Raw genomic sequence first — 24,790 nt, 5'->3', positions numbered from 1 at the left:
AGTTTTAGAGCAATGCTAGACAGTGGAAAATGACACAAAGTCAGGCTACAGCAAGACAGACAGACAACCACTATTTCATTAGAAGAATAAACATTACTGTCATCTTTCATCCTGATAATTTTGTGGATTTTATGCCCGTTAGCTTATCTAAGAACTACAAAGCTGTGCAACATTACACAGCAATAAATTGTAACACATGAAACTTCATACACACATGAGAGAGAATTTATTATGTGTTTAAAGAAAATTATGTAACTGCACAGAAATCAGAAATATGTTTCAAAATGCATTTCTCCACTGGGGAGGATATCAAAATTTCTTACTGACATTTAAAGTTTTCAAATGCTCATAAAGTTATTCACAACTCAAGCAGCTTTTCACTGCTCAACAAAAGCACATTCAGTACTCTCCCTGGTACTTCAGAAAAGATGCACTTAATCTCCTTATTTGTCCTTTACCTGTAGTGGTGAGTTGACCTTCCTGAGCTTGGACACATCTAAGCTCTTCAATAGTTTCTTTCAAAGAATCCCTTTCTGTTCTTAATCTCTGAATAATTGGAAAGAGAATGAGTATCAATCTTGGCACTACAAATCCATCTTTAACAGTACACAAGTTACCAAAAGGCATAGTGTTTAACACTGTAAAACAAATCTATTGCAACTGTAGAGATGATTTTCAAATTAAGGCATCTCCATATTTCATAACAGAAAAAAACATAAAAATTATATACCACACAAGAGTACTGTTTGTTTGTTTTTTTTTGACAAAGGCTGCTGCTCTGTATTAAGCTTGTGGAGGTAAGAATATCAGGGTATAAGCTTAGGAAATCAAGATATGAGTGACACAAAGTTCTGGTACCAGGTTGTAAGTAGCATCTACTGGGGCCATTGTCCTTTTCCCTTTATCAGATTTTACCTGACCAAGAAACAAAGGTTTAGCCAGGAGTTAAATAAAAAGCAGGTGAGTACACAGTAAACGTAACAAACAAACTGCATTAACTTCATTTTGTTTGTCTTTCTACAGTGAAAGTGTAAGCAGCATTTCTCTATCCTCTTCCTCCTGTGTGTCAACTGCCCCCGCAATTCACCAGCACCTTAGATATGGAAGAAAACTAGTTGCTTAAAGCTCCATCAGAAGAGAACTGGAGAACAGAGCTTGACCACCTTGGGGTCTAGACAGATGGGCTTTTCAGTAGTATCAGGTAAATACTCCACAGATTTGTCACAAGTTTCCTTTTAGCAAAAAAAAAGTTGAGAATCTACAGGTAGCACCAAGTTTTTGCCAAAACTCAAAAATTACAGGAGAAAATGGCAACTATGGAGGCATTGAAGTTGTTCCAAAAATTTTGCTCAAAATTTCTGCTCCAAACACAGACATGTCCAGTACTTCTAAAAGGTCCAGGGCAGACCTCAGGTCTGTGCAGATATGGAGTTGTGTCAGCTGACAGCTTCTTGCATTGCATCCTATTAACAGTTTGATTTGGATGTATTTTATACTTCAGTCCAAACGGATCTGTGACTTGGAATCACAGCCAAAGGACACTTTGGTGAAGTGTGAGACAGACTCCTGCTGTATTTCTGAATCCCGCAAGGTAAACTCTGGTGCAACTGTCAGAACAATCTGAATAAAGTGCACATTCTGTTAGCACTGAGAGTCATTTCACAAACCCCACAGATGAATTTTTTTTCCATAAATACTACAGAAGAAAAGCCACACAGACACGTGCTCTAAATCAGCTGCTGATAGCAAGAATTCCACAGTCCGCTACAGTCAATCAGAGAACACCAATAAAATGCCAGAATATTTTAATGGATAGAAAAAGCTCTAGGCTTCTTTTGTGCACTGCAGACAAAGTCAACTCATCAAATTATCTTAAGTACTTCTCATACAACACACCACAGAGATAAAATTCCAAGCCACACAGCTGAAGGTAGTGAACTTTGCCACAACATAAAGGGGAAAAAATAAATTTCAGCAACTGCTGGCAAAATGTAACTGACAAGATACTACTACATAGCTTGTGACCTATAGTGGACAACCTCACTGATACCCTATGTGGCAACAGAGAACAGAGAGTAGGGAACATAGGTAGTGAACCACTAATTCAAATGTTGAGAGAATTCAGCTATTATCTACTTCTCACAGGTGCATATCCATTCAAAAGAATGTTTTAAAAAACAACATCCACCCCTAAAAATGCTATTCATCGGGGTAAAATGGAAAACCATCTGACAATGGCCTGCAATTCAGATCCTTTGTGCAAGATGAAATGGTCCACCAAGCAATGGATAAGCCACAGAAAAAACCTTACCATTGTCAAACATAACAAAACTGGAAAAACAATTTAAATACAGAGCAGGAAAGAAAGCCAAAGCACAGTACAAATACAGTTACTATGGGCATTCCAATCTGAACTGAAGGACAGATGGAGGTGATACCAAGGACAGGTGTCCACAACAGCTTAAGAATTTAATAAGAATATGGAAATCAAAGAACTATGAACAGAAAATAACTGAAAACTTTCAGCTCAATTCCTATTAGAGTGAAGGGGCTGGAAATTTTTGAAAGAAGTAGACAGGAAATACGACCACTGAGGGAAAAGCCTACAGAGATTCTGACTGATGGACAGATGGACTTATATTTAAAACAAGGTAACTCAACTGCTAACTCAAAGTGCAGGCCTTGGTTTGAGGCAGTCTGAGGCACTTGCATATACATTCTTAAGAAAGAAGCTGAAATAAACTGGTGAGAAACAATAGTGTGCAAGAGAAGTCTGAAGGATCAGTCTTGGCAAGAGAAGACACAGCAATTAACTGCAGAATCTCTAGCAGCAAATGATAGAGAAAAAGAAATAGACTGGTATCCACCCTGTGCGTTCCATGCTGGCAGTACAAGATAGATCAGCAAGGAGCTGTCATAAAGGCAAGACTGCCACAGACAACATGTCCCTCTACATGACTCCCAAGACTTTTGCTGCAATAGTCATGACTCCACAAAGAGAAGCATGCTGATGGTACCTCTCAAAGAATGCTTTAGAAATATGCAACAGGAGTTTAGTTCTACCATGATACTGCAGAAACCCTACTTTAAATAGATTTTCAAAATGCATTACAATTACCCTTGGTGTTTATTAACTTTCTCATGGTAATGTTCAAGAAACAACTCCAGAACCCAAATATGAAGGCTGTTCCTCTTAAAAATCTGTGCATAAGGTTTTGTACAGTCATGTTACTCCATGCTGTACAGTTCTTAGGTTTTAAAAGGATCTTGTACACAAACGTTAGAAAACTTTAAATTAAGACTTCCTAATTTAGAAAGCTAGCTGTAAATAGCTAACTGTAATTACATATCTGTGTTATAAAGGACACAAAGTTGCTATCGCTACTACCAAAAAAATAACACCTTGGCACTTACATCTTTTTCTTTTTGGAGGCTGTCTACTTTTTCTTTCAGTCGTTTGCATTCATAATCTAATTTATCAGCTTTCTTGGATTCTTCAGATAACCTGTTCTGTAGTTCAACTGCCTGTGAGAACAAGAATCAATAATTTGTCTGCAAATATTAATATCAGAACAAAATACAGAAGACAAAGTAGCCAATTACCATGCACAAGTCATGTTGTAAACAACTGAAATAGTTAACCTATAGAACATACTAAAAACTCCTTTTAGCATGTGTTTCTGTGTTCAGCAAAACCACCAGCATTCAAATATTAGGTCTTAGCACAAGCAAAAGAAGCAAAAGCTGTGAACTATTTTCAGTACATCTAAATCCAAGAATTTAAGTCCAAGCATGTTTTACTATAAAGCTATATAGTTCTACGGATCAAAGAGCTTAGGAAAAGTAGAAAAGTCCTCCTGCATTCTGAGAAGCCCAGGAGAAAGAAAAACATTCTGAAGAAAGCAAATTATCTACACCTTTTCTTAACTCTATTTCACAAGCCTCACTCAGAATTCAGCCACCGGTTTGCACCGTTGGGTATCGTTTCTTAACCCTGGATGTGTTTAATAATTTTTAATACGCTAGTATAAAGATTCAGCCATAGGCTTATAAACAGTTTTCTTTACTTCAGAAGGCAACATTCTAACAATATCACATTTAGTCTTTTAACTACAGACCAGTAAAGAGCTTTTAAAATTAAATGAGCAGAAATCTGAAAACTCAGCTGAAACAACCACTTACTAAGAGGCACGTCAGTAAAGACTTGCCTTTTTGAAACTCTTAACTTCTACTATCAAAGGCTCATTCCTAGCACATTAGTAAAGCTCATAATGCAGAGAGCATGGAAGCAAGTAAGCTGAATAAAGACTACCTGAAAACACAAAACCTGAATGAAGACTCAGCTAAAGAAGTACAGCTGCTTCTGAAGCAAATCAAAAGAAGGTTTTTTCATGGTTTTTAGATTACAGAGCAAGTAATTATCTTAAATTGTGAAGCAAAGCAGTAGCTATACCTACATTAAGACTGCCTAGTGGTTCTCATTACTTGTTTTCAATGTGTGTATCTACTGCAAAATAACTACTAACTCTAAAAATTTGCATGATCTTAAGTCTTGGAGAAGGACTGCTATTGTTCTTCAATTAAAGGCTGCAAAAAAAAGCACAGACCTACCATTTCTGAGATTATCAGGTTAAAAAAATTAATATATAGATATCAAAATATTAGATATGCAAATATTTTGTTTCTCAGATGTGACATCCATCACTGGGGCTATCAATAACTACAAATGTATTAGTGTTTGCGATCACTCATGCTATGATAATGGCATGTAGAAAAACAGAGCAGAAATAAATTGTCTGGAATCAGGACTTGTGAGCGTATAAAGATATACAGCTACATGATAATGCAGAAGACTAAAAAAAACAACAAAAATGAACTGCCATCACATTTACTGAGCATTATCTGACATGTGGAATGAATAAAGCAGGAATCCTGCAGCAAAGAAAAGCAAGACGTACTGTTAAAAATTTATCAGAATGCACATGCACAAAGGGGCTGAATTAATATGACAAAAAAAAAATCCTGGGATCTTCATATTTCAATTCTCCATCCTGCAATAAAAAGTTTCTAAGAAAATACTTTACTTGCTTTTAGAACAATGAACAAAAATTCTCAAATCAAATAATTGCTACTACATCTCCCAGCACCAACAACTTCATCTCACAGAAGCTGCTGGTGGGGTGAAGATGTGATTCCCCTGAAGACTGCTCCAAGAGTTTGAACCAAGCACTTTCCTCTGCACAGCACTGAGCTTTTAAGCCAATGAAGTAACTCCTTTGATGGCACCATCAGGAGTGGGGTTGGATCCTTCACACACCAAACAAGATACATTCCACAACAAGGGCACACTAGTGCCCAGCAGTGACTTAACACCAAAGTCCTTATGTCTGGGTTCTTACAACACAGTTTAGGAATCCATGAAATTAATTTTATGATTCACAGGAGGTGTCAAGGACAAGACGTACAGCCTTACAGACACTGAAGGCAAAGACACTGTGTTAATTTTGAGGCACTGTGGTTAGGTAAAGAAAACTCATCTGCCACAAGACACCTCAAGGCTTACTGCAGTCTCAGCCAGCGGAACAGTTTTATGTGTATCAACAGCTTCTCAGACATTAAATCCTACCTAATAAACAGAGAATGACCAAGAAAAGGAGGAATATTTTTGCAGCACAAATGATGGGCCTTCCCGTTCCAAAATCCTTATTGTTGGTGAACTATGGATAACCAGATGCAGATGTCAAGGTTACACGACTGTTTCACATGCTTAGCTGTTCCATGGAGTGAAATACTTGTTGCCAGCAAACATGATACTAGTCATACGTGAAAGGCAATTGCTTTCTAGATTTACTTTTCCCTTTCATTGTCTGTTATTTCTGCATTTTTCTTGACCAAGTTCTTTTCTTCTGGTGGAATCATTTCAACTGTTACAATTAGTCTGCGGGTGCCAAAGCTAATAGTCTTAATTAAAATGCCCAGATGCAGGAAAAAAAAGCTACTGAGTCTTAGGGACACATACTGCCGCTGCTCCTGGGCTTGTACTGTTATTACTGGTTGTTCCTGTATTCTTATTCTGCTGCAAGCCGACATATAGGGATCCCTGTAACACAACCATTCATGCACCATGCTCTGCCTGGCCCTGTAACAAGAATCCCAGAATGATGCCATGTCAATGTAGCATAGAAGCAGAGAGTACATTAAGCACACCTTTCACCTTTACAGAAACAGGATCACATGGTACTTTGACAAGCAGAAGAATAAACAGATGCTATTCAGAGAGCATACTGGTGGTACATGTTGTACTCTAATGGGTGCATATAAACAACAGGGATGATATGCATCCTTCTGTCTTCTTTACTGGACAAACTCAGACAAACTAGAACCTCAAAAAGAGGATACTTAGCCACAAGAATAACTTACCTCATCTGTCATGCGTTCCTCACTGCTGGAAGTTTGTAAGTGAAAATTGGACACTTTTTCTGAAAGAGGACGCTCTAATTCAAGCTTTGCTACTGAATATGAATTAGGACTAATTTGAGCAAAACACATCTGCTGATTTTTTTAAAAGTAAGAAATACCGCTTATTGCAAACTAATGTAAACCTGAAATAATGACAGTAATTGCAGAAAAGCAGGACAAAGATAATACCTACAAATAATGGAAGTCTTCTAAACAGAAGGGCTGTTTGTTCATCATTTCTTTCTTACTTTGAGGTATTAGCCATGTTATGATGGGAAAGTATTGAACAATACAGAGAACTGTTGCACTGACAATGTCTGTTCTCACCTGTCTTTTGTATGTTTCCAGCTGACTACGTGCTGCATTGGCCTTCCTTAGTTCTTCTTCCAGGCTCACGGTATTTTGCATGTACATTGTATTCTTCTCTTCTAAGAGTTTCACTTGCCGTCGCAGATCACCCAGGTCTTCCAATTTCTTTTTGTATGACTCTACCTGGCTTTCTAACTTGGCTACTTTATCAGAAGAATGCCTGCAGAGACAGATTTTTATTAAATTTGTACTCTGAAAACTGACAGAATTAAATGTCCTGAAGCTTCCTCATACTTTGCCTTAATGCAGAACACATCCTGAGAAATCACAGCAAGAAGAAAGCAACCATATCCTCCTGTTACTAACGTTTACACTTTTAAATTGCCTGCTCCCCTCCCATAGATACTTGTCAACTCAAAAGAGCTATTGATAGGGATACTTTTAGACACTATCACTCACAGATAGCTTTGGTAAAATTCTGTTGAATTAGATAAGGCAATATTAAAATATGCCTTGCTAGACTTGCCAGAAAAAGAGTGATACAGGTGGGTAATGGATAATTGTTCTGAATAACTCATGGCAGCAAGATGTCACTACTTAAAAATTATGCTTCATAGTTCCACAGTTAAGGGCCCACTACATCCTATAAACTCCTATCATCATCAAATCATGACAACTTGGGTGCTAAACTCAAGCGGCAAAGAGAGCTTTTAACAGATACTGCTCATACTAGCACTATACGATGAACCAAAAGCGCCACCCAATGTCCAAATAATGCAAACCCAGGTACGGAAAGGGTGAGAGCAGATGCCCAACTCATGATGAAGGGGAGCAGAGCACCTCAAAAGACCAGTGAGTGACTTCTTGTGACAACAACATGATGTAGGATTGCTAAATTTATTAACAGTTTATTGATTAGGTAGATAATAACTAATTTACTTCAGTGGAATTGTGTGGTGGTGTATGTAATTAACTAGAGGATCCAAAATAACTTTGGCATTGAGAAAATGTTTATATTTAACACTAAAATTATTTGAACAAGAACTAATGAAGACTAAGTACACATGATTTATATGGATTAAAAGTTAGTTAAAAAAAAAAAAAGGTTAATGGAACAGAGCTTACCTTAGCACATCTATCTCATCCTTCAAAGACTGAGCCTCCTCTGCCAATGTAGTAAGCTCTTCTGTTTGTTGCCTCAATTCAGCAATTTCTTTTTCTAGTTCTTCACAGCGTATTCGATAGTCATCTTTGGCAGCTTCTAATCTGTAGAAATTAAGTAAAACAGACAATTTCTCAGCTCCAGCCAGTTACCATTCCTCATCATCCTCTCCAAAAAACACGAGTGTCCTTCTGGTGCAGTGAAGGAGAACAGCAGCCCAATGTGCTTATTCAAAAATGTAGATTCAGACTGACTTTTTTGATGCTTTGAAGTTGATAGCAGTATTTCTATGGGGAAGATCAGAAGGCAATGTATATTGTCAGAAATACAAATCCCGAGTTTTTTCTGTCACAGAAATTGTTCACAATGGCGCTCAAGAAAAATTTCCACTTTTTTTAACATGGCATCTTTATCCTAAGATTTTGTTTAGCTCTTCAAATCCTACATACCTTCAGCAACATTAACCCAATTATCAGATGTTCTAAATACTGCAGAGCTCTCATCAAGGTTGTTTTATTTATTTACTTTCTTACTTAAAAGCACATGTGCATGCCCAGTACCTCTGAAGAATGAAGTCATACATTTAGTTATCTAGTTAGCATGTAAACAACTCAGACCAAAGATTCTGGAGTGAACTACTTACATACAGCATACACAGGCAAACCTGCATTTAAATGTCAGTGAACAAAGGGCGTAACTGAGGAAAATGTTGTCAAAGCATTTTGAACCAATGTAAGAGGACACAATCTGGAACATGAAGTCTTATTGTGATTTTTATCTGAAATGAAGATAAAACACATCCAGAAAAGAAGGTATGGGCATGAAATAAAAAATTTTAAAAAATTATCCATTAATTCAAGCAGATTCAAAAAGAATCTACAAGAATGAAGACAAGAGATAGTCATCTAAAGGTCATGGGTCATTTAAAGAAATAGGTCATCTAAACTATACACAACAAAGGTTTGGATTATGATAAGACCAGAACTGCCAAAGGACATAAAGAGGCAAGACAGGGAGAAAAACTGTTATACGACACTGGGCATCAGTTACGCTGTAAAAACGTCCTGTTTTGTCAGGCAGAGCTGGAGAAGGAATACATATAAATTGCCATTAGAAACCACACGCTAGGAAGGCAGGGGAAGGAAGTAAAGGAGTTTGGAAAATGAATCTCACATGTGAAAAGGGTTTAGAAAGATCTTCACTACCTGAAACTACAGTAGCAGGCAGTGCAGATACTGGATATGGGGAGAAAACTTGTTCAAACTGCAACTTACAACAGACTCAGGTTGAAACCATTCCAGAGCATGGGCATGAATAAGGAGAGATAAAAGGGGACACCAGAGACACATTAGTACATATTCCTTTATATGGTAGATGTATAGAAAGAAGAAAACCAGGTACTAATTGCTGTGAAAGAGGAACACTAAGCATTTTTCAAGAAACTGAAGGAAGAAGGTGTGCCTGAGCCCCCAGGAAAAAAGAGGCCTAGCGAGACTAAGTGGAAAAAAGTAAAACAGGGAAAAAAAGAAAAGAAAAAAAAAAGACATAAGAATTAGCAAAGGGCAACCAGAAGAGGACAAAGAGAAGAAATACTGGCACTGTAAACAAATATGGTTTCATTCACAAAGGATAGCGAAAGTACAGCAAAAAGAATGAAAAGATGATGATGAAGTGGACCAGCTTTATCTCCACAGAACAGGTTTACACAGCTTGAAGGCAATAGTTAAAAGGACCAGGAAGGATGTTTAAACAAGTACGGTATTTCCAAGTATTAAGGAAATGCAAATGAAGAGCAGAGCTCACTTGCAGATAATCCCCATTTTTCAGATATGAAACAATCTATTTTCAAACTCAAAGAAGGACACACTTTATTGTATAACAATATCACCTGTAGTACTGCCCAAAGCAAACTTTCAGGTAAGAATTCCTACACCTTAAAAATACAATCAGAATAATTTACATAGAGGAAAGCATACTACTTCTCATTCTCACTGATTCTGAAAAACATGAGTGAAATGACTGCACACAATTCAAAACAACTTCAAAGAGTAGAGAGTGACATGTATACAGCATTTCAGCATTAAGAAATCATGCATTTTTTTTTATACTGGATCTTGTAAAGAGGTAAATCTTAACACGTACATAATTGTAAAAACTTTACTACTGTGATTACACCACCTACCACATTAATTCAGAATTGCCAGGAGAAACAGAAGTATATAAATCAATCATGCCCGCTGCCAGCTACAAACAGACAATCCAACCAAGCATAGCTTTTCTACCTGAATGTTTCCTCCTGGAGTTGTTCTAGTTGAGTCTGCAGCTGTAGATGCCTACGACCTGCAGGGCTGTTGGGATCTTCAATAGAATCAGACTGATTTAAACGTTCCATCAGAATCTGGTTCTCAGCAAGCAAGCTGCTCTTCTCCTCCTGGAGAGCTGCAACCTATTGTAGTAAAAGCATAAACTGGAATAACTGAGCTATCCAGTTATAGAGAACAATTTTTTTTTGTTTGTGCATAACAAAGTATCAACACAACCCACAAATGGAAAATCACGGGCTTCAATAATCACACTTCACGAGAATATACTGCAACATTAATAGGTATTCAACTGCTATGTGATGTGACACAGAAAACCTAACTATTCTTAACTGTATTTCACAGAAGCTTCTAAAGAAAATGTTCAGTTAGCATACAAGGGAGCTTTATTATAATAAAGTCTGCATTCTTTCCCAACAAACAAATAAAACTAGCTCTCCACAGTAAGGCTTTTAAACCTAATTTCTAAGAGAAACAATTCACAAAGAGTATTCGACTCTGCATACTCAAGGTATGGCTTTGCCCTTCCAGGATTAATTAATTAATTAATTTAAAAAAAACAGTGGCCCTTTGCAAGCAGCCTTGAAACAGGAACACAGTCCCAAAGATGAATTGTGTTTCCACCAACATTGCAAGACCAGGCAGTACTGCAAAGAACCCAGAGTGCTGCAACTCAAACAACAGCTGAACATGGGTTCATGTGTTATTAAATAGTACAGCATTAACATACAGCAGCAAGAGGGGAAGAGAGGGAATGCAAACATCTTGACAGAAGAAAAAGCTTCAATACAAGCTTGAATCATCAAATACAACAAAATCAACCATGACACACACGTCAACTTTGTCAATTCTAACAGCTACTGAACTGCTTGGCAAAAGCCTGAATGATATTCCAAAGTAGGGTTACAATGGCAGAGCCTTCAGGGCTCCCACTTTACACTCCTCGTGTCTTCTGAATGAGGTACACCTGATTTACAGTAAAGCTTTGTCTAAATCCATAGACAGTGATAGACTACAGTCACCTCTGATTGTGATTTAACACTTAGCTGTAGCTGTTACAGCAGCATAACCTCAATTAGTTCTCTAAAGCAAGAGCTGAACCACACAACCCAACCCCTTCCTAACTGAATGAAAAAAAGGTTTGTCAGTATGAATCACCTTAATACTGGCAACATTGCATCAAGGTAACAAAACAATGAAATTCTCTCTGTCAGCACAAGTAAAGCAACATAATTACTTTTCATTTTCATTTCTCTTTAAAAAATTATGTTTCCACATTACACTTCTTGCTTTCATCCGCCTAAAAATTAACACATCTCTTTCCCACTTCAAAATCAACATGTACAGTATAGCAAACTTACCTGCATATCTAACTCATGACATCTCTGGGCAATTTCTTCTTTTGTTGCTAGTGCTTCATTTAATTCTTCTGTAGTTTTCTTCAGCTACCATAAACAACAAACACTTATATTTCATCACTCTCTGTGACGTGTATAAAAATATTCTGAACTACCTGGCTATAAAATTATTTTTGTATTTAGGTAATATATTAACTTTTTGAAAACTGAGGCAATTCCATTCTTAGAAAGGAACAAAGAAGCAGGTACAATTACTCTTTAGTTTGTGTGACAGTAAAAAGTAAACATACTTAAAAGTAATTATTTGGTCTTAAATAATACATTAGAATTATAACATCTATTCTACAAATTGAGTCAAAAAGGCCTGAAGAAATTGTGTCTGAAGAGCTCATCAATTCTGTACACTGAAAAAACTGTCTATACCACTTTTCTTTACAGATGCAAAACATGCATATTTTCAGTTTTCAATCTACATTTCAAATACAAAAAGGACTGCAAGGTGGAATACAGAGGGTGGACAATTAAGGTAAAATTTCTAGTCACTGGAAGCCACACTTGCTGAACAACAGGAACACAATTAATATGGCAAGGGAGAATCCTACCCCTTCTTTAAAAGGGCACTGAATCTTTCAACCAGTGGTAAATATTCAAATGCTTTTCTTCAAAGGTCTTATGTTTAAAGACATCTTGCAAGTCTGCATATGAATGCAGTTAATAAAAACAAAATAGCTAAAAGAAAATTCATCTGATAAAACAGGTGCATACATATTCTGTATATAGAGCTATATCATTATCTATGATGAATTTTAGATGGGCTTTCTCAACCAAAATAATGGCATCTTATTTTTTCAAGTTTATTTCTCAAAGGTGTGTTGACACAGAAAAGTTAATTCCATCTGTCAGAATTTATATACTTCTGCAGACAACACATGATGGAGGAACACATGGAACACCAGAGAATAGTACTACTTCCCAATTAGGAAAAAAAAAAAAAAAGAGAAAGTAGGACAGTATTACCATGGGTTAAGCTAGTAAAGAAAACAGTTTATTTTGCATATTCTTTAGATATATCACACAGACAAAGATTCTCTCCAAGAACTTCTCTCACATATTGCAAGAGTTCCCAGGACTGCTTTAAGGATTTTTGAGCCACATCTATGTGTTGGTGGGGTTTTTTTTGTTGTTATTGGGTTTGGGTGGGGTTTTTTTTGAGTGTGTTTGAGGGGTTTTGTTTGGTTTTGGGTTGGGTTATTTGTTTTGTTGTTTTTTTTTTTTAACAAACTTTAGAAGTAGGAATTGGCAAAAAAAGTTATATTCAAATACTAATTTTTTTTCTTTTTTTTTTAATTCCCTTTTTTTCTCAATACCCAAATATAGGGACTGGTCTGCACTTTTGCAATATTATGTCATACAGCTAAACTTGTTTTCCAAATTGAGTTTTTCCTCTCCTTTAAATACATAAAATGGTTAAACAAAATTTATAAAGCAAAAGGACTTGAAATACTGAAATCTATTTTTCCAATTCTTGTTTAAATTTCCCACAATTAAAAAAATAAAAAAAAAAGAAGACTTATTAATAAAGCAAAGCCGCTAGCCACTGATGTGCTATGATTGAAGGAAAATAAAACATCTAGTCTTAGATACCTGCCGATCAAGGTCAACGTAAGCATCATTTCCAACACAGACTGGAGACTCTTTACTCATCAACTGCAATTAGATTACACTGGATTAGAAAAAGCAAGGATTTACTTTTATCTTAAAAGTTAGAATCACAGAATCATAGAATTGTTAGGGTTGGAAAGGACCTTAAGATCATCTAGTTCCAACCCCCAGGGAAAGTTAAGCTGCAATGAAGGAAGCTGATTTTAACTTTGGGAGCTTCAATATGACTTCATTCAGAAGTTTTTAATTTCATTTTAATATGACATTCAGAAACAATTACACAAAGAAATCTTAAAACTTATAATACTTAAAACACTAAAAGAAATCTTTCATCATCTCTTTTTCTTCAGACAACACACATTGTTTATCTATAATGAAACCTATAATACACTCTGCTAAACATTTTATTGAAGTGGCACTTGAATGATGGTACTATCAACACACCATGCAAGACCTGCCTTTAACTGTTCTCTGCCAGCGGTTTTCATTTTTTGATTACCTGGAAGTCCACATCAACTTATTTATTTATTCAGCTGAAGTTGGCGACCTACCTATTTCAGCTAATTGTGTAAACAAAGATGATTAAAATTCCTGTTCTGGAGTTGTCTGTAATTTGCAAATTTAAAAACAAAGTCCCTAGCATGTATTCCTGAAGTAAGGATTATTATTCCTTTTACACTAACCTATTTGATTGCAGGAATAGCTGGCAGTAATTTTAGTCTAGCAAACATTACTTTCAGCCACGACTTTTAAAAAACAAACAAAAGCCTCCCATATTGACTGATAACACTTGCTCAAAGAGAAAAAGCTGATAAGCAAGTTTTAGTTCAGTAACCCACTGGCTACATAGGTAGTTAGAAGTTAAATCTAATGTAACAAGAAGTTGTAGCCCTGCCATGTCCAGAAAACATAGTGTCATTATTATTTAAAGTTGTAAGACACAAAAAGAAACAGTCTTCCAAATAAGAAATATGTTGTAACTAATTAAAGGGGCAGCATTACAAAACCACCCTGATGGTTTCTGTCATCCTACCCAAAGACAAAATGCTCTATGAGCTCTCCAGTGACACAACTCATGAAACTTAACAATCAAGAAGGCCATATTCTAACTAAAACCAAATTCTTTCCTAAGACCTCCTCTCCAGTAGGTTACTTTCGTCAGAGACAGGGCTTCCTTTATTTCTTCCAGGAATCAGTGCCTTTGCGTTACTTTTTACTGGCAAAGTTCCTTAGACATGCACACAGAGCTTTCATTTCTTCTCCATCCTGTTTATACCACTGTGTAGAAGAGAAAACCTGTTTGACATTTACATCACTCCAATATTTATCCACTAATGTTTCTTTCCCTTTCTCCATCTCTTTAGCTGGGATTTAGCTGCATGCAACATCCTTAAATTCATCTGGATGTCCTCAGGAGTACTTCTCAGATCCTGATGTTTGTTGCTAACTGAATTCCTCCCACTTTGTCTGCATCTTTACAATACCAAACTACACTGAAATGAAGCATTCTATGAAACCCTGATTCTCTGTAACAGTAATAAGAAAACTTCTAACCTCAGAACTGCCCCCTGAAAACACATCTTTCCTCATTACCATACACATTCATGTTACAAACTTGTATTTAATTTAGGACCATGTTTTCTAAGCTGATTTATCAATTTGCCATCCAAACCAAGAACGTCCAATCCCTCTCTGCTCTGTAATGTCTGTACATGCACCATTTTAATATCACTGTTCAAATGGTTTTCCAGATGACTAAGGAGGATATCCCTATCAACCAAATATTGAACACTTGTCCCTGCTACATATCCCGTAACACTGTTCACAAAAGCACTTCAGACACTACATAAGTTGCACCCACTAAGCCAGACTTTAGAGATGGCAGGTCCCAGGCCGCAGGGGTGTTCAACAATGTATCACTGACAGCCACCAAGCCTTTGTGGCCACAGCACAACTTCCTCTTCAGAAACCGAGTTTAACAGACCTGCCAAAAGATACTGCAGGAGGCATACAAGAGGCTGAAAACCCACTAGAGGCCACTGTGGTGTTGCCGCTTTCTGTGGATTACCATAAAGAAAGCAGGATGAGGCAAATAATACAATCCCTTTACTCTTCAGCGGGTTTTGTCATCTCCCTCAAAAATTCCAATCCTTGAGAACCCTGAACAGAAATGTCCAGAAAAGAGGTCATTAGCTGGGAGAAGAATTAGGTGGGGGAGATACACGGTGCGGGGCTAGTGTGAATGTTACACAGAACTTGTGAATTAGCTGAATCAGGTGCATGAGGAATGCCATGGGAAGTATGCATGAGGCACTGAGGGAAAAAGCCACAGGCTGGCTCAATGCAACAAGAAGCATCTTGCAATCTTACAGCCTGTGAGATGTTGGGAATACTAAAGAAGAAATCCGTGGGATTGTGCTGTATCCAGCCATATGATCAGACAAGGAAAAGGAACAAGACTGCCAGATTACCCAGAAGTAATACAGAAATACAACTTCTGATAATTTAACAATAACCTGAAGCGAAGAAGTAGGGTGAAAAGGGAAAACATCAGGGTGAAGGATGGTCTCCATCTTTTCCCTACACATCTTCCCACATTCTGGAGAGGTAAATGGTATGGGTAAGCAAATGCCTGTGTTCTGCTTTCTCTCCTTCACTTACAAGCTCACATTCAGACAAATATTATTACCTGTCTTCACATGTACCTTTAATGGATGATGATGTGAAAGATTTTACAAAAGAATTGATTATAAAAAGAGAAGTCGATAAAGTGTCTGCAAAATCAAGCATTAGGCCTCTACAGGAGAAGGAAGAGTCTTTTTAAGAGCTCCCCACAGTGAAAGCAAATGACTCGCATTTACTTCCTTGATCTTTTTATGGTTTATTTGCATATTTAAATTAAGACTTGAAACAGCACAAGTATTTGTTGAAATAATAAAACGTCATTTAAAATCAAGAGGTTTTTCTTGGTAAAGAGATCAGTCTGGATTTTAAATAGTACAATAACCTGAACAACATGGCAGTTTTTATAATTCTTTGTGTAATTTTGAGAATCAGTTGTTACTGCCTGTTAACCTTTACAACTATACATTTTCATGCCCATAGCTTTGGTATGATGTCTTACAAAATACTTGTAGATCTGCTAATTTTATATTATTAAAACCTTCACTTTTAACTGCTTTGCCTGTGAAATGTGAACAAGTTGTGTTGTCATGGATACAGAAAGATTAGAGAAGGGGTAAAACTATCCCAAAATCTGCATGCATGAATAACCTGAATTATGAATGCCTGTTTTTCTCTCCACATATGATTTGCATGATTTTGCAAATGCAGATGTACCACTTAGTTGATGTTAGAAATTCAAAACATTTGCTTTATTTGAAATGCTTCTTCTACTGTTGCTAATACTGTTCAAGCTCATGAAACTGCCAATGAAACAATGTCAAAATCCAGCTTCTGTATTCAGAAGGTTGTTTTTCTTTTTTAAAACATCTTTGGATTTGTTTGCTTTTTAAGAGACAGGGCTATGTATGACACAGTGTATATACTTTAATGCAGCTGGACATTCTTCTTCCTTCACTACTACTAACAGATCCACAGAAATATTTTTCTGTCATTTTCCAATTATTCAAAAAACACTTTCACTTCAGAGAAGATGAACATTTAAACAGTCATGACAATACACAAGGAGGGGAAAAAACAAACATAAAGTTTCTACTTTGTGGAAGTAACACGGTATTAATCCAGACAAGAAGTACCTTTTGCTATGCACTCCAGGCAAGTTTTGACCTTCAACAACAGCAATTTCTCCAGCTACCACTTTCATCAACAATGAACTTGGCATCTCAAAGAAAAGACTTGGGAAAATGACAGCAGAATTTGCCAAGAGTGTCAAAGAAAGGAAAGGAAAGAGACATAGCTAATAGCTAAAATAATTTCCATAAGGAGAAAGCTTTGGCTTTTAAAAACAAAATTGTAAATTATGAAATTAAAAATCTCTGTTATATATAGGAATATATCCATTTCAAGTAATAATATAGTGACATAAACAGAATAATGGAATATTCTACAGAATACAAAACACAATACATAATTTATAATTATGTAATTTTTTGTTGCTATATTTTTGATAGCTGTATCATTCTTGGTCTTCCTCTATCTTGTGCACAGCTTGCATTTAGAAATGCATACCTGCAGATTAGAAGAATCTAAGAATCTAGGTGGTGGCAACACACCAGATCAATTTGACTGTACGAAAAAAATAACAGAAAAGCATTTTTCAATTTATAAAAGCTTTATGGAGCATAAGGTATGTTTTACTGCTAATATTTTAAAGTTTTAAATCAGTGGAGAAAGGAAATGTTGAAGTCACAAGTTATGACAGAAACTAAAATAGCCAAATAAAATTTAAAACATAAAATGCTTCTCCTTCCATTTAAAATCCAGCTGCTTCATGCAAAAAAAAAAAGAAAAGAAAAAACAAAAAACAAAAAACAACCTAGAGAAAACAGGGCAGAGGCTTGTTCTACTGTACATCATGAAATACTTTCATGAGTAAGATGATTTATGAAGAGAAGTATCTAGAAGCATTTATATGTGCTTTGCTGAAACATGAAAATGAATTATGTAATACCTCAGTAAAGCTTAGAGAGGTCTTTTTACATACCTAATTTTGAAGAAAGAGTACCTGAATATCAAATGCTTTGAAATGTTTGGATTAGGTGACATATCAACTTTTCAAATACGCATACACAGCTACTCTCTTGGGCACTTTACCTGGTTTTCTCTTACATAAAATCCAAGTTACTTGGACTCTGAGCTGCTCCGAGTCCAAGAAATATAAAAACCTCCTTAAATGCAGTGAAGTTTCACTCCTCAAAATCACAGACTGCAGGTACAGCTCTGGATATGAACTCTTACTAGAATAACAGAATATCTCAAGATGGAAGGGACCCATAAGGATCAGAGTAAAACTTCCTGCTTCTTGCAGGACTAACTAAAACTAAGCCATATGACTAAAACCATCATCCATATTCTCCTTGAACTCTGACAAGCTTGTTGCCATGATTCACTTCTCTGGAGAGCCTGTTTCAGTGAACAACCACCCTCCCACTGAGAAACTTTTTAATCTAATGTTCAATCTGATCTTCTTCTGATACAGCTTCATTCCATTTCCTTGTGTCCTGTTGCAAACTCCACAGATAGATCAGCACCTTCCCACTCTACTGCCCCCTGCTGAGGAAGTTGAAGACTACTGTGAGATCACCCTTAGCCTTCTCTTATCCAAGCTGAACAAAAACAAGTGACCTCTGCTCCTCCTAAGCCCTTGAAACCTTTCACTATCTTGGTCACTTCTCCCCTGGACACATTAGTAGTTTGACATCCTTCTTACATTGTGGTGCCCAAACCTGCACCCAGTACTCAAGGTGGGACTGCACCAGTGCAGTGTAGGACAGTTACTTCCCTCAACCAGCTAGCTATGCTGTGCTTGATGCACCCCAGGACACAGTTAGCCTGTCTGGCTGCCAGGGCACAGTGTTGACTCATTTAACTTGCCATTAACTCAACCCCCTGGATCTCTTTCCACTGGGCTGCTCTCCAGCTTCTCATCCTCTGTATGTACAAAGATTACCTCATCCCAAGTGGAAAATTCAGCACTTGTTCCTGTTAAATATCATACAGTGATGGTTGCTCAACTTCTATGACTAACTAAATCACTGTGTAAGGTCACTCTGCCCTTAAGGGAGCACACAGCTGCTCCTAGCTTAGTATTATCAAAAAACTGCCTTAATATGATTGTAAATTTGATACCTGTGTCCAGATTGTTTATAAAAACATCAAAAAGCAGTGACACCTAAATCACCCCTGTGGAGCCACACTGCTGCTGGCCACCAGCCTCATGTAAACATCATTTACTATAACTCTTTGAGCCCAGCTCACTAGTAAATTACTCACCCAATGCATTATGGACTCATGTAAATGTATACTGGAGATTTTGTCCAGAAGCATACCATGACAGAAAGCATCAAAAGCTTTGCTAAAATCCAAAAAAAAACCACCCCACATCTACTGGCTAGATGTCTGACCCTGTCATAATAGGATATTGAGTTAGTTAAGCAGACCTTTTCCCTCGTGAACCCCTTTTGGCTAGGACTAATGACTGCTTGTCTCCATCATGTTTTTCAGTAACTCCCAGAATAACCTTCTCCATAATTTTGCCAGACACTGGAGTGAGACAGGCCTATAATTATTAGCATCTTCCTTCTTTTCCTTCTTGAAAACTGGAACCTCTTCCAGCCTCCAGTTAACTGGGACCTCTGCAGACTTTCAAGATCACTGAAAAATAATGAAGGGAGGTCGCACCCTACAAGTTTGAGACACTTTCTGACCTCTTCATTAAGCACCCAAGATGCTCCTCATTTGGTCTGGAATGCATTGGATTTCTAAGCAGCTTGGAAGGTAGCATTAAAATCACGCAGAGCTGCATCAGTACCTGAATAGTAAGCTTTTTGATTCACTGAGTTTCAAAAAATTCCAAAAATCTGTTTCAGATGAACATACCCCCATCTTGATTTCTCCCCACTTCTACTCCCCACCTCTGAGAAACGGCACAGACACTAAACAAGTTCAATGCTTACTCATCAAATGCTGAAAATTCCAGGCTGCTTCAGATCTGGGTATTTTATCAAATGAAGGAGATTTTTACCAAAAAAATAAACCAAGAGATTTTTACAGAAAGAGGAAGGATAAGAGAAAGTTTTCTATTTTAAGACAGGACAGAAAAAAGTAATGCTGAAATTTGGGTTTAATAAAAGACTACATGATGAAAATCCATCACAGCATTGTATTAGTTAGGAAGAATGCCAAAGTAAAATATCCCAAAACTCATGCAAACTGGTGCTTGTAGCACTGATTGGAAATGACTCAGCATAAGGATTCTTCCAATGCTTATTTCAAAAGTCCTCTCCAGTGTGACAGACAGCTGTCCACACAGACCAGATGATGTACAACTGCAAGGATACAGCACTGGTCAAAGTGATAACAGGGGATGAGGCCCATGTAGGCTCATGGACATCTTTATATTCAGGTACTACAGAAGAGTGAAAATGCACTAGTGCTCAGTGTAGAATTTAGTTTGTCATAGTTAGGTCCAGAAGAAACGGATTACCATGGATTTCCTCCTTTCCTTAAGCTGCCTGCCTGCAGCAAACCTTCACCTACAAAAACTGATAGTCACTCTACTTACAGGCACTTTGAGCTCCTAAGAAGTCACACGGGGTCTTCATGGCTATAGTGGCCACTAATACTGCGGCTTAATTTTCACTGTGGTTTTAATTTACTACTGAACAGCACTTTTACAAAATACACTGCAGTATACTTACTAACTTCAAGAAAAATATTAACACAAATAACTTCATTAGCCTGCTATTAAAAGTTCAGCTGACAAAAGAATACTATCCATTTCTCTCTTCACTTGTTCCAAAAAAAAAAAAAAGTAAATGAAATTAACAGTTCATGGAGTTTTGCAATTTCAAGGTACAAATTTCGAAGAAATTCTAGAGTATTTAGTTACTCACATAAACGTAGTCTAGTGCACTTCAGGAGTCACAGGGTGGGAAAAGTAAAGGAAAGGAAACCCAGTAACAAAAATATCTAGAAGTTTCAATCTTCTAGATTTAAAGAAAAGTGGGACATTCAACCAGAGTTCCTTGACATAAAGCAAGTTTTTCTAAACAAAATTAAGGTGGGTTTTTTTTTAATGTAAAATGGCAAAATCTATGCCCCTTATTTTCTTTAATTTCAACTAAGTTTTTCCAAAGTATAAAAAAGCACACTTTTGAAAGGCTGAACTTTAATATTCTCTAGGCATCCCAGCATACCTCCTGAATGGCTGTCATGACAACGTGTTGAACTGATTCTTCCATCATCATTATGGTCTGGATGTACTCTGAAAATAAGAGCATTCTGAAATGTTACTGCTGAAACTCAAGTCACACAGATCATGAGGTCAGAAACTGCATCCTTCCTACAAAATTACATGTCACAGGTGACACTGAAATGTTTAATCATTAGTCAAATCCCACCCCAACAAACTTAAGAATTTGTCAGAAGTGTATTCAGGCATAAATCCAGGCTCACTGGAACTCTGAATCAGTGAAAAGAAGGGCATGATTGTCATCCATTTTTTTCCTTCTGGCATCTCACACTTCTGAAACAACTACTTAACTCGTTTTCTGACCTTGTTCGCAAACTATTCAGCCTATATAAGTTCTCAATCCATGCATAGGCTGTCCTTTTCCGTAAGTTTAACAATAATGTCCTGCCTTCCTACAGCGTCCTCAATTCAAGGTATTTTCATATACATTCTTGGTCACTGTTCTTATTTCTGTGCTGTATCACAAATAGGTCCCTTCTGCTTTTTCATTCCTGAGAAAACTGAAAAGCAGAAACCAGCTATAAAAGCTATAAAAGCTAAAATGGACTATGCAAGAGCAGACAAAAGGTCTGAAACTCTGGCTGTCATTTTGACAGAAAGGAAAACAAAATGAGTTAAATTAGGGACAGGTATTTGATGTGACTTTGATGTAAATACAGTAAACACAGTTTTATTTACTTACATACATATTTAATAAACATGTTCTTATGCTTCCTGTTTTAACTGTTAAGAACAAATGGCTGTAGTTGCTTTGTTATCTTAACCTGGTTTGAATTGAGTGTAATTTAAGGCAACTGGATAACTATAAGACACACTGCACCCAAGGCAAGTTTCAAGCATGAGATTTGGGACACTTCAACAAGCATCTCCATTGTTCATCACATTCTCTGTGGCATCTACAGGAAAAATAAATGGGTCCTCATTTTACCTGTGTGGGTCAGAAAGACAGTCAGTGCCATGGGAGTCAAGACAGGTAGAAGTCTCTTTTCAGTGACTCCTGAAGTGGGATTCAATCACTTAACAAATGCCTCGAGTGATATTTTGGATTCCCTTAAGGTAGCATGCTTGGTCTTCAGCTGCTGCCCAGAGGGCATGGTTGACAACTGTACTCTTTCTTAATTTGCCAAACCCACGCAAAAGTCTCAGAAACTACAGTAACCCAGATCACACCTTCAGACCAATCCCCAGTCATACTCATGGCTCAGCAAACAAAAACTGAAAATACGTACGTTGGAAGCAAAACTAATTCCACAGTTTGAGACTCCAAAAGAAGTGAAGCTTACAACAAAACAACAGTTACTAAATGTAGGGCAAAATAATATCACTGAAAAAATACATTTTTCTCTGACAGCAACCCCTAAGTAGTCACACAACAAGCTGGATTTTCATTCACTGGCTGGGAGAAAACATGCTTTCAAAATTTAATACCTTGCTTCTGTTCACAATTCACAGCACATCCCAAAATAAGCTGAAGCATTCTCCCAAGCTCCGCAGCATCAGCATGCTCTCCAATCAGGTTAACATCAGGAAGGATGAAGTCATTAATCTGTTGCCCTAGAATCTGTGTAAAATCCAGTACATATACAACTGTATCACTACACATATACATCCACACAATTCAAAATACAAAGATGATTCAAAAGCAACAAGAGAAATTCACTCATACTTTAACACAGTTTTCAACCCACCTTTAAAACTGCCTAATACCCAACATCTAAATGTTAAAACATGCTGCTTGACAGAATTACTATTTGGGAGAACACAAACACAACTGTTTCGACTAATAAGCATCTATTAGTTTCAAACTTAGCAAGATTCTTTTCTTCAGATAAGAAAGGTAACAAAGGCAGGCTTCCATGGTGATCAACAGCACATGGATAACCAGATTTTCTTTTAGAGCATTCCATTAAAAGGAAATCTATCTCCTAAAACCACATTATGATGCACAATATATTATACACAAGTCTCACATTTCTTACCAGTAAAAAGAAAGATTGAAATATTGCACTTGCACAATACATGTGTCTAGCACTGATGAATGACAAAAATAAGACATTAAAACCTGATTACACGGCCTCACACTTTTACAAAATTTAAGGATATTTAGCAAGTCTCAGAGCTATAAAAGCTAGTTCCATGGAAGAGAACTTGACACTGTAGTACAATACATAATTAAACAGCCCACATGCAGGGAAAAAAAAAAAAACTAACCCAAAACCAAAAAACCACACAAAACAAAACAAAAAAAAAAAACACCCCATGTGACTTACAATTAATGTAATCTTATTTATAATTAAGAAAGATTTACATTAATGATTGTCAGTAGAAGGAATTAAACAATTCTGCTAAATTGTTCATAAAGAACTTTCAGGGGGCTGAAAATATGAATATGAAATATAGAATTAAACACAGCTCTGACACATTAATTGCAGATAAAAAGAAACTGTCACTTCTTAAGCAGGGTGCAGTAAAGAAACAAAGACTGTGGAGGCAATCAAGTCATTTGTTTGCTAGAAACCCTTTTTCATGTTAATACTCAAGAAAAACAGTGAATTAGGTAAAGGTATTTGTGAAAAACACTTAACAGATGTATATGAAGAATACATGGAAATTGAGCCATTCAAAAGTTTTCCAGGGTTGGGCTTTATGGAATTGTTGTAGCTGAGTTTGTTCTGACTGGTTTTTCTATTGTGGCATTATTTTTTTTTTTTTAACAGCTTTCCAACTGAGCATTAACACTACTAAAAAACTTTGTATACTTTAAAGGACTCAGATTCATTCTTGTTGGAAAAGATCTCCTTTCGGTCATTCTAATGAGAGTACGAATTTATCAAGCACAACGGAAAATACTACCTTTGTATCATCAAGCACAATGGAAAATACTACATTTGTATATATACTGCAACAATACAGTAAGCCATAATATTCTTTGAATTATACAAACTTGACATGTTTTTATATTCTGTAGTTGCTGAATTTCTTTCAAAATCAGTGCCAGATTTAAGTCAATAATACTTCATAGTTACTGATAATGTAATTGCTGTTAAAGAAAGCTGAAGGGAGACGCATATCAGGAGGCACTATGCAGAAGCCAAGAATGTGAAGGATTTTGAAACAGAGGATTTTGAAGTAAATAAAAGGTATAATTTTAGTTTAAAAAAAAACAAACAACAAAATACGAAAATTATACTCTCCAATAAATATTCTGAGATGAAAAAGAGCATTATCCCCCTTTAAAAAAAAACAAATATGAAAGACCTTTACTAAAAAAAAAAAAAATAAATTAAAAAAAAGTAAGTTTTAATTCCAGAGCTCAGAGTTCTGCAGCAAGATTATTGGGGCATAACAAAGCGTGCAAGCTATAAATAGATAACTTTATCTTCTTGTTCTACCATACTATAATTGACAAAGACAGCAACGTAGGACAGCTATTGAAAAACTGTTCTCCTGAATGCAATAGAAATTTCTGAAAATTAACGAGATTAGCATATACACTTTTCAAAGGCTTTTAGCTGCATCAGGTAAAATCTACATACATTCACATCTATATTTTTGTAGAAGAAGACTGCTAGAAGAGTGAATG

At 36.6% G+C, this 24,790-nt stretch overlaps 1 protein-coding gene and 1 long non-coding RNA gene across 5 annotated transcripts in view; both read right to left on the bottom strand.

Annotated features, from left to right (window-relative positions):
• The window catches only part of HOOK3 (hook microtubule tethering protein 3), an 88,732-nt gene that overhangs the window by 28,789 nt on the left and 35,153 nt on the right, over positions 1-24,790 (bottom strand). For 3 of the 4 annotated variants that reach the window (XM_057419377.1, XM_057419379.1, XM_057419378.1), the window contains 9 exons: positions 22,636-22,768; positions 21,152-21,219; positions 13,254-13,316; positions 11,613-11,696; positions 10,213-10,376; positions 7,894-8,034; positions 6,787-6,988; positions 3,415-3,525; positions 459-546 (listed from right to left, as the gene is read on the bottom strand). In XM_057419377.1, the coding sequence (XP_057275360.1) occupies positions 459-546; positions 3,415-3,525; positions 6,787-6,988; positions 7,894-8,034; positions 10,213-10,376; positions 11,613-11,696; positions 13,254-13,316; positions 21,152-21,219; positions 22,636-22,768 (1,054 nt within the window). The remainder of the gene's footprint in view (positions 1-458; positions 547-3,414; positions 3,526-6,786; positions 6,989-7,893; positions 8,035-10,212; positions 10,377-11,612; positions 11,697-13,253; positions 13,317-21,151; positions 21,220-22,635; positions 22,769-24,790) is intronic. The other variant, XM_057419380.1, reaches the window with a different exon arrangement.
• On the bottom strand, positions 23,883-24,364 carry LOC130604660 (uncharacterized). Its single transcript, XR_008973503.1, has 2 exons — positions 24,094-24,364; positions 23,883-24,060 (listed from the first exon to the last, which is right to left on the bottom strand). It is a non-coding gene; the product is annotated as an uncharacterized LOC130604660 (long non-coding RNA).

The sequence above is a fragment of the Pezoporus wallicus genome, unplaced genomic scaffold (genome assembly GCF_028554395.1).
Source record: "Pezoporus wallicus isolate ANWC-B61680 ecotype Strahan unplaced genomic scaffold, APGP_CSIRO_Pwel_v1 contig_7344, whole genome shotgun sequence".
In the NCBI taxonomy this organism is placed as follows: domain Eukaryota; kingdom Metazoa; phylum Chordata; class Aves; order Psittaciformes; family Psittacidae; genus Pezoporus; species Pezoporus wallicus.
Note: the sequence above shows the minus strand (reverse complement) of the source record. Positions and strands in the feature narration are given on the sequence as shown.